Source organism: Dioscorea cayenensis, chromosome 20 (genome assembly GCF_009730915.1).
Source record: "Dioscorea cayenensis subsp. rotundata cultivar TDr96_F1 chromosome 20, TDr96_F1_v2_PseudoChromosome.rev07_lg8_w22 25.fasta, whole genome shotgun sequence".
Taxonomy (NCBI): domain Eukaryota; kingdom Viridiplantae; phylum Streptophyta; class Magnoliopsida; order Dioscoreales; family Dioscoreaceae; genus Dioscorea; species Dioscorea cayenensis.
In genome coordinates, this window is record NC_052490.1 from 30,004,459 (window position 1) to 30,017,364 (window position 12,906).

Sequence of the window (12,906 nt, forward strand, 5' to 3'; positions counted from 1 at the left end):
AACATGAAAATTTCCCACTTTTCTAAAAAATATCTTCAATAACCTATTTTGTCACTCTGGCATTTTCCCCAAATGAGTATTGGAGATATCCTTATTTATTAGTTCGAGATCATACTGATATTCTAACTTGATCAGATCTACTGGTATCACATCTAAAATCATGTAATCATTTTCTTTCTTATTGCTGGATATTTATGAGATGAAACCATCTCAAATACAAATAAATAAAAAAGTATAACCTGCTTCAACTCGAATGTAGGTCTCTCATTGGAAAAAAATAATAATTTCACTCCTACAAGATTATATAGCTGGGGGATTTTCCTTTATATTTGTCTGTCCTACCCCTTTAACAATCCCTTAATAAGGGCTTATCACCTGTTCATATATAAAAAGAAAATAATTTGGAAATAGAAGTAGCACAGAACAGTACAAGCGCATCACAGAAACAATCAACCAACATAAAACTAAAAGCATGAACAACACAAAGGAAATAGTAACAAAGAAAACAATAATCTAATAATCAAACAAGGTATTATTTCATAGACTTGCTCTTAGATTGTATATCAGAGCAACGATCAGGCGAAACAAACCACAATGTCACAATACCACAATACCAAATCAATGTAGTCAAAAGGCATCCGGCCTACCTTAACCGAAGGAAAGCGGCAATCAGTACAACAAAACCAAAAATCCCCAAAACTAAAAAGGTTGATCAACAAATCAAACATCAATTCAATGAACCTCGAGCCCTAGAACATCATACAACTCACATAGATCAAAATCAACAAGGATTTAATCAAATTTCACAAACAAATGAAGCGGAATAGCATCAATCCCAGCGAGGAACGTCACAGGAGTACTATAGAGCAAAGGATCATTACCAGAAGAGCATAGAAATCACAGAACCTTAGATCATCCCTCGAAGATCAGAGAGCACTACAACCTCAGAGCGATCTCCACCATCACACTCCCCATTTCTAAATCACTGCTCACGTTTGAGGCGCCCATCTGGTATTTACTAGGCTGGGGCATTCTGATCATTTCATATTAACAGTTAAAATAAAAAAAACCATAATTTTAAGATAATATAAAAAAAGAAAAAGAAAATTTAAGCAAGTTTTATAACATGGTAATCAAAATAAATCCCAGAAAGTAGGCGTCCATGTTGACAAACATTTTAATTTTACATAAATACATCAATTAAAACAGAAGGGAAAAAATTGAGAACTTATTTCCTTTCATTCAACCAAAGATAAAAGAAGACTTTATATTTCTGGAGTATTTGCTGTATTCAAAGAAAAAAATCCAACTGAAAAGACGCAATAAGTTCATCAGTCACAAGAGGTTTTGTGTATGTCTCCATGGATTCTTCCTATTTAATTAAGATACATAAGACTAGATAATCAAACACTATGAAAGGCAGTTTGTAAGTATACAGGGAAATTCCAGGGTAAATAGAATTAAAAGGGGCAAAAAAGCAATTCTGGAGTAATACTCTTGTGATCTGATTTCTGAATTATATTTAGGACAATCAATGAAATAATTCATGATTCTTCATCACTGTCATTGCCGAAAATGGATGATACTTTTACAGCAACCTTTTGTTTCTTTGCAGCACTGCCGGTTGAATTCTGGAACAGAAACAAAATACTATATACCCATTAATCAATCAAGAAAAACATTGAAAAAAACAACAAAATTATGCTGACAACTTTTTATGTCTAGATGATATACACAGCACCTATTTGTGCCAAATCATAAAAACGCATATCTTTCTCTTTCGGAATATTTGATTGATATCTCAACATATACTGGAGAGATCCAAAACTAAATAAAACCCATGGAGTGTCATCCATAAAATAACAAACAGAACCTTTCAGTGTAGGAGGTTTATGCATTACATTTTTGTGAGATGTCTAAAAGAAGATATTGGTCATGGAAAGAAGATAAAAAAGTTGACTGTGGCCAAGTAACAGGTAAGATGTGTCACAAGCCCAATCAGAAATGATATACATACTTCAACTGTAAATTAACTAATGAAAAAGACTTTTGCCAAACAACATCTGATAAATAAAATTGATTTATCATACTAACAAGAGTAAACTACTGCATGAACCATCAGGCACATGTATCAGGAGAGTATGAGATGGTTTACTGTTGCCACTGGGCAGTAAGACTGAAATATTATCATAAAAGAGTGGTTTCTGAGCAGTATATACGAACCTTGGTGGAACCAAGTCTAGAAGAAAACCCAAACTTCAATGCTTGCCGTTGATTCTGAGTTACAAGACCAGCAGAGGTATTGCACACTGAACCAGCATCTTGAGAGCCTCCAGATTGTTCTTGCTGCTGCTGCTGCCGTTGTTTATGAGCATCTGCACTGAAATGATGCCAATGATCATTAAAACAACAACTTGATTGCAACAATAATCATTGAGAATAATAACAAAACTCAAGAAACATTTCCACAGAAAGTAAAACAGAAAAGAGTTAGACAGATACAGTTGAGCAAATTTTGCCATTTCTTTCTCTTCACGTAATTGTTCCCTTTTCAATCGATCATCACGGCTACTTCCACCGTGCATTTCCTTCATTTCTTTAAACCTCTGCAGGCATGAACATTAGTTAACAGATTAAGACAGCTAAAGGACATATCGAGAGAGAGTATGTTTGCACACATTTAAAGTATCTGAATACAATCAGAACAAGCTGTGAAGTTCTGTAAAGCATTTGAAAAATGTTTACATCTAAAGCAATTCTGGATGTACCTTTCTATGATTGTGATCATATGAACTCAGATGAACTTCAAACTCCATTGCTAGTTTATATTGCTTGTTGCAGAGAGCACAAAAGAATACCTTCTGTATTTCCTTCACCTCAGTTTGAATTTTCTGCTCACGTTCTGCTACAACCTGGATTTTCATCAATGTGCACGAACCAGGCAGTAGAAGCCACCAGATAATAAAAAGAGCACGTAATTCTCAAGACCCTCCAAAGTTGATGTCCCTTCTAAATTATAATATACCAATCCCGTCAAAAGATATGACATATTCAATAGGAACCTATTACCTATGTGGATACCAAAAATATAAACCTTGACCTCAACATATCCGCTAATGGAAAGTAAACAGCCAGAAGAGAAATATACGATTACACACCTCACGTTTCTTTGTGTGCTCTTCGGTCTCCTCAAGTTCAACCTCAAGCTTCCTTCGTTGCACATTTTCTCCAGAAGTAAAAAAGTCATCTTGTTCTTGTTTCCCAACACCAAGTTTTGGATCCCTGATACCAGCTCTTATTGGTTCAACTATGCCTGCATTTCGCCAAACAATTTTATATTTTAACAGTTAACAAAAATTGGGGGAACTGGTTTGGTTCCTCATTCATGCAAGAAAACACATAAAATTGGGTATCCTATTTCAATTCTTTCATAATTGTTTTGGAATCAAAAAGCCCTTTTTTACAAGTAGAATTAGAAACCTTTATCAAATGAAACAGGGTTCCTCATCCATCTTGTTTTTCCTCTCCTAACTTTCAGCAAACATTTTTTTCTTCTTTGTTTGAAAGCTCTTAAAAATCAAAATAGGTTCAAAAAATGGATGGCTTTTTTAAAGAAAAAAAGGAAATCTCTGCTTTCCATCACCCGGATTTTTAAAACAGAAAAATTTGTCATTTTCTAAAGAATTTTACTATAGAAGGCCACACAGATAGCACGAATACAACAGATGCCAAAAAGACTTGTGCAGTTAAAATGGATATATTAGGTAAAACTATGTCCAATGTTGTTAAACACACACACATTGCACATATCTAATTGCTACATAAAAAGTACAAACAAATATTACGCTTTTTGAAGGCTATGCAAACAGTTTGATGGAAAAGCATTGATTAACCTAAGAATTGTACCTTGCTCATCCTTCCCCAGACCTTTGCCCTTCCATCCCATTTTCTGTAGAAGCCTAAAACCTATATTAGATGATGTAATTTGTGTGTCCAAAGATACTTGCTCAAGGTTATCCATATCAAGATTTTCAGTAGGCCTGTGACTAATTGGCAAGCGGAACTCATCAGCAAAATCCTCAGTAAAGGAATCTGAAAAAACCTGTTCCACCAAAAGAAAAATATTGAAAAGCCTGTCAAAAAGGTTTTATGAGTAAGAATTCATGAATTTATCAAAAACTGGTACAAATCAAGACATTCATGCCATAAATGTATCAGTGGTTGTGTGTGTCAATTAATTCTCTAAGGAAACTAAGTATGAGACATGAAATCCATGCCATATATGAATCAGTTGTCATGAAGCTATTAAGTTCATAGAGAGAATGGGCACAAGACCATGACATCCACGCCATATACGTATTAGTTGTAGTGAACCTATCTTATTTTAGAAAACGTTCAAAACCAAATAACATTTAATTAGTTTGAAGTTTGAAATTTGTAGGTTAAATATTAGCAATGAATAATACAACAATGTATCAGTTAAAGGATGATTACCTGTTCTTTTTCTGTAGGCACTGAATTTTCAATGCCTATACCATATTTGCCACCATCTTGTTCACTATCCATTTAAATCCCCTCAGTAAACTGCAAGGGCATATAATAGGCAAAATGACACTAGAATAAGCAGGCAATAAAACCATAGATATTTTTACACATATGTTCATATTAGAAAATCTATCAGAACAATACCTAATACATGCTAAAAAAACACATGACAAATGTCACAAATCAAGTAATTCTCATAGCCCAAGTTCCTTGAAAGTCAGAGCACACAATAATAATAACAATCAAGAGATTTTACATAGATGAGAATCCACAGATTGTGCAGAACAAACTCAAACTTTTGGCCACTTCATGCAAAATATACAAAATTAAACGCCACCTTATAATTCAGGGAAGAAACAGTAAGAAAATGAAAAACAACAAAAGGAACAGAGAGAATATGCTTCATTATTATCAGGAAGGGAGAAATCAGTGTGAACACAACAAATTCTCCATCCACGAAAGGCATCATGACAAAAGAGCATTTACAACCACTAGAAAAAAGACAAAGCTAAAGAAGGGAACTTGTGCTTTCACTGAACATCAAAGCCTGGATATATAAAAGACAACAAAAACACAGTTTTTCAAAATCAGCAAGTGAACGAATTCAAAACTGAAAACTAAGTCAAGTTAATGCATCAAAGATTAGATCTTTGGTCAAGGAACACAAAAAGTCAACACTCCCCACGGATCCAAGTAATCCAAAAACAACACTTCTAGGGTTTAATTTCAGAATGATGAGATATATGACCCGATAACAAAAGAAACCAATAAAACACATGAACAACTAGGGAACCTTTACCCTGAGTTCCAATCGAATCAAAGCCTCAAAACAAAGACCATGGGATCAAATTCAATTGAAACCAATACAAAGAAACGCACAGAGGGAAAGATATAGATAAAAATAAAGATCCAAACCTACAACGGGGATGAACGGAGACACCGGAGCACCGACGAAGGGTGAGAGCCAACAGCCGGCGATGCAGCCAGAGAAAGAAGAGATGAAGAAGAGTTCTGGAATCGAAGAAAGACAAAGAAGATGCGAGAACGAAGTATATGTCTCTCTCTTCTTGATTTTATGATAGACGTTTCAAGATGAAATCCTGACCCTTCAATTAGATCTGACGGTCAATATTTGTTGATCGTTATTGAGACTATCCTAGCCACCCCTTTTGTCTCGTGATTGATCTTTTATAAGTTGGGCACCATGTTTTTGTGGGGATTAGTCCTGTCAAACAACTTTAGATAAAACAACTTTTGTCAACAAAGGAGAAATTGCATAATAAATACCTTATAAAGATAACCCAGTTCCTGAAGTTTCTTATCTTAATAACAATGAAGATAATTGGTAATTGGAGAGATTTAAAATAAAATAAAAAGCTTAAAATTTCAAGTTTCTAAATATTACTATCACCATTTTGTTTCATGTATGCCTAACGAAGCAATAATTCTATAACTGAATAATCGGTGGCTACAAAAATTTCTAATAAAATATAATAGAAGCTGATTTTGTATATAAGAATTCCATCCAATATGAAAACAATAGCATCAAAAAGCAAGTTATGAGTAATAACAAAGTGAATCATAAAAGGAGCTATATTTTTCATCATTCGTCTTGATTAAAATATCTCATAGGACATAAAATAAATCAAGGCATTCATTTGAATTTCTCAAATCAAAACCACAAGAACATATGCGTCACAAATTTAGTATTGTCCTCAAGCTCAGAGGATCAATCTTCAAGGTATGCATGTCTCATGGTGCTTTTTTCATATTTGTTAGTAAAGAAAAACACCTTTCGATGTTGATGACAATGAGATGTTCTTTTCTCAAACACCACCTCTCGTCTCGCCCTCTTTGAAAACCTCTATTTCCTCTCTCTCTCTCTCTTCTCCTATATTTTTCCACAAATCAGAACTGTTCTTGTAGAAATGGACATGCAATAACAATTTTATTTTATTTTTTTCAATATCTAAACCACGTGTCTGAGAACTACTCTTACGGATAAGGACAATGACGATTTTTTTTTAAAAAAAAAAAAAATCTAAACCATATGTCATATAAAGATTATTTTTATTTATTTTTTGTTTGCTTTTTTTGAAAAAAAAATGATAAAACAAAATACTTAATTTTCAACAACAATATTATAGTTACTGGTTAGCTATATGAATCCTTCCTTCCATATCATTCTATCCCAACTAGATATCACATTTTATTACCCAAATCATCTTAATCAATTCTTTCTTGACTTGTCTGTAAAGGGAAAAACAAAGAATGAATTTGACTTTCACTTTAAAGAGACATGCTATAAAGATAACCCAATTTACGAAGATTCTTATCTTGATACCTATTAAGATAATTGGCAATTAGCAAAGTTTAAAGTAGATAAAAAAGAAAAAACTTAAATTTTCAAGTTTCTAAATATCATAGTCTTCATCCTGTTTCATGTATGCCTAATGAAGCAAAAATTCTACAAATGAATAATTAATGGCTACAAAAATTTCTAATAAAGTATAATAGATGTTAATTTCATATATAAGCTTTCCATCCAACATGAAAATGAACGCATTTAAAAACAATTTATGAGTAACAACAAGGCGAATCATTAGAAGGGGGGCTATTTTTTTCATCATTCGTCGACATAAAATAAACCAAAGGATTCATTTGAGTTCTCAAATCAAAACAACAAGAATAGAGGCATCGCAAATTTAGTATTGTCCTAAAACTCAGAGGATCAATCTTGAAAGCATGCATGTCTCATGGTGTCTTCCTTCCAAAACTCAGATTTGTTCTTAAACAAAAATACCTTCGATGTTGCTGACAATTAGATGTTCTTTCTCGGGTGTCTAGCAACCTCTCGTCTCGCCTTTTTGAAAACCTCTATCCCTTCTTCTCTCTAGCTTCTTCTATTTTTTCTAACAAGTTTTTTTAGTTCCCCCAAATCAGAACCACTCTTGAGGATAAGGGCAATGGCAATTTCATTTCTTTTTCAAAATCTAAACCACGTGTCAGAGAACCGCTCTTGCAGATAAGGACAATGATAATTTCATTTTTCTTTTTTGAAAAATCAAAACCAAGTGTCAAATAATTGTTTTGCAGATAACGATAATGATGATTTCATTTTTTTTTTTTCCATTTTTTTGTTGAAAATCCAAACCTCGTGTCATGTAAGGATGATTTTTTTTTTAATTTTTAAATTTGATTTTTTTAAGGAAAAAATGATAAAACAAAATACTTAATTTTCAACAACAACATTAATTTGTTATTGGTCAGCTATATGAATCCTTCCTTCCATATCGCTCTATTATAGCTATAGATATCATTACATAAAATTTCTGCAAACCACTCTTTAGGTATACATTTCCTTATTCTATGATCTCCCCCAAGCTTTCACTTTTCTTATGAGGGCCGTTTGGGTGTCATTTAATGGCATGCCCATATCATCTTAATCAATTCTTTCTCTGAATCGTCACTAAAGGGAAAAACAAAGATTGAATTCGACTTTCACTTTAAAGAGACATCTTATAAGGATAGCCCAGTTTTTGAAGATTCTTATCTTGATGTCTATCAAGATAATTGGCAATTGGCAAGATTTAAAGTAGATAAAAAAGAAAAGATTTTAATGTTCAAGTTTATAAATATCATCATCTCTATCATGTTTTATGTATGCCTAGCGAAGCAATAATTCTACAAATGAATAATCAATGGCTACAAAAATTTCTAATAAAGTATAATAGATGCCGATTGCATATATAAGCTTTCCACCCAACATGAAAACGATCGCATATAAAATAAAGCTATGAGTAGCAACAAGGTGAATCATAAAGGGAACCCTATTTTTCATCATTCTTCTTGATTAAAATATCTCAAAGAACATAAAATAAATCAAGGGATTTATCCGAATTTCTAAAATCAAAACCGCAAGAACGAAGGCGTTTCAAATTTTGTATTGTCCAAAAACTCAGAGGCTCTGTCTTGATAGCATGCATATCTTATGGTGTTTTCTTCATATTTGTTGGTAAAGGAAAATGCCTTTGATGTTGATGACAATGAGGTGTTCTTTTCTTGGGTGTCTAACAACCTCTCACATCACCCTCTTTGAAAACCTCTATCCTATCCTCTCTTTGGCTTGTTCTATATTTTCTCTTCTTTGACACGTTTTTTTATATCATTACGTAAAATTTTTGTTACCACACCTTAGGTATACAATTCATTATTTTAAGACCCACCCCCCGAGCTTTCACATTTTTTATGTGGGTCATTTAATGACAAGCCCATATCATCTCAATCAATTCTTTCTTGACTCGTTTGCAAAGGGATAAAACTAAGAATGAATTCGACTTTCACTTTAAAGAGACATGCTATAAAGATAACCCTATTCACGAAGATTCTTATCTTGCTACCTATCAAGGTAATTGGCAATTGGTAAGATTTGAACCTAGATAAAAAAGAAAAGACTTATTAAATTTTCCAGTTTCCAAGTATCACCACTCCATCCTGTTTGATGTATGCCTAACGAAACAATAACTCTATAAATGTATAATCAAAGGCTACAAAAAATTCTAATAAAATATAATAGATGCCGATTTCATATAAAAGTTTTCCACCTAACTTGAAAATGATCTCATCTAAAATCAAGTTATGAGTAACAACAAGGTGAATCATAAATCTTTCTCCTTGATTAAAATATCTCAAAGAACATAAAATAAATCAATGGGTTCATTTGAATTTCTCAAATCAAAACTGCAAGACACAAAGGTGTCGTAATTTTAGTATCATCCCAAAACTCAAAGGATCAGTTTTGAAAGCATGCATGTCTCATGGTGCTTTCTTTATAGAACTCATATTTGTTGTTAAAAAAAAAATACCCTCAATGTTGATGACAATGAGATGCTCTTTTCTCGAGTGTCTGACAATCTGTTGACCCGCCCTCTTTGAATACCTCTATCCCCTCCTCTCTCTAGCTTCTTCTATATCTTTTTCTTCTTTTGACACATTTTTTTCGTTCACTTTTGATTCGCTCTTGCGGATAAGGACAATGGTGATTTTATTTATTTTTCAAAATCTAAACCATGTGTCAAAGAACCGCTCTTGTAGATAAGGATAGTGAAGATTTCCAATTTTTTTTATTTTTGAAAATCTAAACCACGTGTCAGATAATCGCTCTTACGGATAAAGACAATGACCATTTCAATTTTTCCCCTTATTTTTTAAAATCTAAACCATATGCCAAATAAGGATATTTTTTATTTTCTAATTTGATTAAAAAAATATAAAGCAAAATACTTAATTTTTAACAACAACATTAAGTCATTACATGTCAACTATATAAAGCTTTCCTTCCATGTCACTCTATTATAGCTAATATCATTACTTAAAATTTCTACAAACCACTCTTTAGGTATACATTTCCTTATTCTAAGATCTCCCCCAAGCTTTCACATTTCTTATGAGAGGCATTTGTGGGTCATTTAACGACGTGCCCATATCATCTTAATCAATTCTTTATTCACTCGTCAATAAAGGAAAAAAACAAAGAATGAATTCAACTTTCACTTTAAAGAGACTTGATATAAATACAACCCCAATTCAAGAAAATCCGTATCTTGATACCATCAAATAATTGGCAATTGGAAAGATTTAAAGCAGATAAAAAAGAAAAGACTTAAATGTTCAAGTTTCTAAATATCACCATCTCCATCATGTTTCATGTATGCCTAACAAAGCAATAATTTTACAAATGTATAATCAATGGCTACAAAACTTTCTAACAAAGTATAATAGATGCTGATTTCTTATATAAGTTTTCCACCCAACAAGAAAATGATGGCATCTAAAATCAAGCTTTGAATAACAACAATGTGAATCATAAAGGAAGCCCTATTATTCATCATTCGTCTTGATTAAAATATCTAACGACCTTGGGGTCTATTGGTACACGGGTCGCCGATAGAGCTCTCACCGAGTGGTGAGAGTTCGATTCTCGGCTGAGGGCACATTTCTGGGAGTTGTGAATAGTGGTTGTGTACGGGTGGTTTCGGGCTCACGTGAGCGTGCCCCGTCCCCACTTGTTCCACCGAGGCTTGTGCACGTCCCTGGGTCTCTAGTGGGTTCGCCCGCTCCTCTTTCCCAAAATATCTAAAATAAAATAAAATAAATCAAGGGATTTATCCGAATTTCTGAAATCAAAACTACTTGAACAAAGACATTGCAAATTTAGTATTGTCCTAAAACTTAGAGGACAATCTTAATAGCATGCATGTCTCATGTTTTCTTTCCAAAACTTATATTTGTTGATAAAGAAAAATATCTTTGATGTTGATGACAATGAGGTGCTCTTTTCTTGGGTGTCTGACAACCTCTCGTCTCGCCTTCTTTGAAAACCTCTATCTTTTCCTCTCTTTGGCTTCTTCTATATTTTCTCTTTAGTGACACATTTTTTCCACAAAACTGCTCTTTGCGGATACGATCAATAATGATTCTATTTCTTCTAGAAAATTTAAACCACGTGTTAGAGAACCGCTGTGATACCAAGAACCTTTCCTTGGCTTTGATCTTTGTTTTGGGTATGCTCAGTAGGGTTTTGTTTGGTCTAGAAGTTTTCAGTTGTAAAATAGTTCTTAATCGAGTTTCGGCACAGCTCGTGCCATCCCTAACTTAGAAAGTTTTTGTCAAGCTGAAATCTGTACAATCTGTGTGAAATGGCACAACCTATGCCAATTCCAACCATAACTTTTTTGTTGGGCTAAGCTCCACACAACCTATGTGAATGCTTTCCTGCACCCTTCTTTCTTGTTGTTTTAAGGGTATTCTTGTCATTCTCACACCTCTAAACCCTTTTCTTATTCTCCCTTATTTCCTTCTCATCTCCTTTGCTTCATCCTCTCTTGAATGAGACAATCCCCACATGAATCCCTCCATCCTAATCCTTGGAAGAAACTCCGTTGGTGCTCTCTCCTTCTCCTTAGGGCTTGGCGAGGTAATGCCATCTTCCTTTTATTGTTTTACTTCGATTTCTTCATCTTAGTAGAATAGGACTAGGATTGTGATTGATGAACTTGAGGAAGCTTGATTTCATGCTCTATCCTTGTTTGTGAGAGAGTACGATCATAGAACCAAGCTAGATCATTTCCTACCTCCTACTTGCATTTCATTTCCTTGAATGCTAGATCTAGGGTTGATACTTGTTGAAATTGGTGAGATTTGTGGTTGTCATTCTTGTAAGTGGATGATAAGACCTTGAGTGGAGAGTATGTATTCCATTTCCTGCAATCTTGTTAGATTCATGAACCTTCATTGTGTTTGAGCTCAGGGAAAATATAGCAATACTGTAGCTTAAATGAATCTTGCTCCTTTCTCATATTTCCTTAGTTTGGAATGGAGTTGACCTCCATGGAAATTCTTTGAAATTCATTGAACACAAGTTTGAATCAACCGTAGGCCTCTTATAAGGTTACATCACATATAGATTTAGGATTTCTTTATGCATCTCTTTGTTTATTTTCCTTTGTTGATTTCTTATTTTCTTTTGTTCCTTAGTTCTTGTGTGGTTGTGTGGTTGTGTTGGCTTAGGTTGTGAAAGCTCGGCTCGACGCAAGGAGCCGCCGGAGGAGTAGCACCCCTTTTAGGGAAGTCTGGACTCCTAAGTCTGTGAGTGGTGATTTGGTTAAATGCATAGCTTTAAATGAGTGCTTAAGTATTTTATAACATAGTATTGCTTATATATATTATCTTGCTCTTTCTCTCAAAAGTACATAATGGTTTTCTTATGAAACTTGAAACTTGTATTATGTTTGTGTATGTGTTATATTCATAAGTGAATATATGTCAATATTCCTTTTTGCTATTTATAAGAAAAATGCTTTCAATGCGTGTTTGTTTGGAGCAGGATTTGGAGATAAAAAGTGAACCTTCATCTTGAAAATAGCTTCATGTTTTTATTGAAATTTGATGGTGATAGCAGGGTACGGCCTGCGGGCGCTAGCCCAAATTTGCGAATAGGGTCCGGTACTACAGTGCAGGAGTCTCCTCGGTCCAATTTTTAGAGAGATGGTAGGGTTGACCCTGGGTTTTTCCATACAAAAGGTGTTGTAGAGCTCTTGATTGGTGTGATGTTGAGATATTCGGGGTCACCGCCAGGGTTGATCAGAAGCCAACGGCAAGGGATTTTCTTATTTGGTTTTCAAATCCTCGGCGGACCCAATATTGGTTGAGGCCTCAACTAAACAGGAAACCTATTTTTGTACTTCTAATATTTATTGATTTACATATGGATGTTTTTAAAATATTTTACTTGATGTTAAGCAAACTGCATTTAACTTGTTTATCATTCTGAAATGATTTAGAACTCTATTTATCTATGCA

General features: G+C 33.9%; 1 protein-coding gene and 1 long non-coding RNA gene across 4 annotated transcripts; one reads left to right on the forward strand and one right to left on the reverse strand.

Annotated features, from left to right (window-relative positions):
- Window positions 1-1,251: 1,251 nt before the first annotated feature.
- Window positions 1,252-5,605, reverse strand: LOC120251778 (G patch domain-containing protein 8). 3 transcript variants are annotated; one of them, XM_039260421.1, is made up of 8 exons: window positions 5,465-5,605; window positions 4,495-4,584; window positions 3,907-4,102; window positions 3,159-3,313; window positions 2,769-2,912; window positions 2,503-2,606; window positions 2,224-2,380; window positions 1,252-1,631 (listed from the first exon to the last, which is right to left on the reverse strand). In XM_039260421.1, exons 2-8 carry the CDS (start codon window positions 4,564-4,566, stop codon window positions 1,545-1,547), a joined length of 915 nt encoding a protein of 304 aa, XP_039116355.1. In that variant the 5' UTR covers window positions 4,567-4,584; window positions 5,465-5,605; the 3' UTR covers window positions 1,252-1,544. The 3 variants fall into 3 exon arrangements, with proteins under 3 accessions (XP_039116355.1, XP_039116354.1, XP_039116356.1); XM_039260420.1 differs by having other exon boundaries at window positions 5,461-5,604; XM_039260422.1 differs by lacking the exon at window positions 5,465-5,605 and having other exon boundaries at window positions 3,907-4,101; window positions 4,493-4,584.
- A 5,782-nt stretch (window positions 5,606-11,387) lies between these two features.
- Window positions 11,388-12,763, forward strand: LOC120251079. The gene is made up of 3 exons (XR_005533349.1): window positions 11,388-11,521; window positions 12,115-12,192; window positions 12,431-12,763. It is a non-coding gene; the product is annotated as an uncharacterized LOC120251079 (long non-coding RNA).
- The last annotated feature ends 143 nt before the right edge of the window (window positions 12,764-12,906 follow it).

What these genes read in the sequence shown, in the direction of transcription:
- LOC120251778 (XM_039260421.1), bottom strand. Translation starts at nt 4,566, where the DNA reads ATGGATAGTGAACAAGATGGTGGCAAATATGGTATAGGCATTGAAAAT. An exon ending in TCTGGGGAAGGATGAGCAAG is followed by an intron (nt 3,314 to 3,906) that starts GTACAATTCTTA and finishes GGCGAAATGCAG; the next exon opens with GCATAGTTGAACCAATAAGA. An exon ending in ATGATCACAATCATAGAAAG is followed by an intron (nt 2,607 to 2,768) that starts GTACATCCAGAA and finishes TCATGCCTGCAG; the next exon opens with AGGTTTAAAGAAATGAAGGA.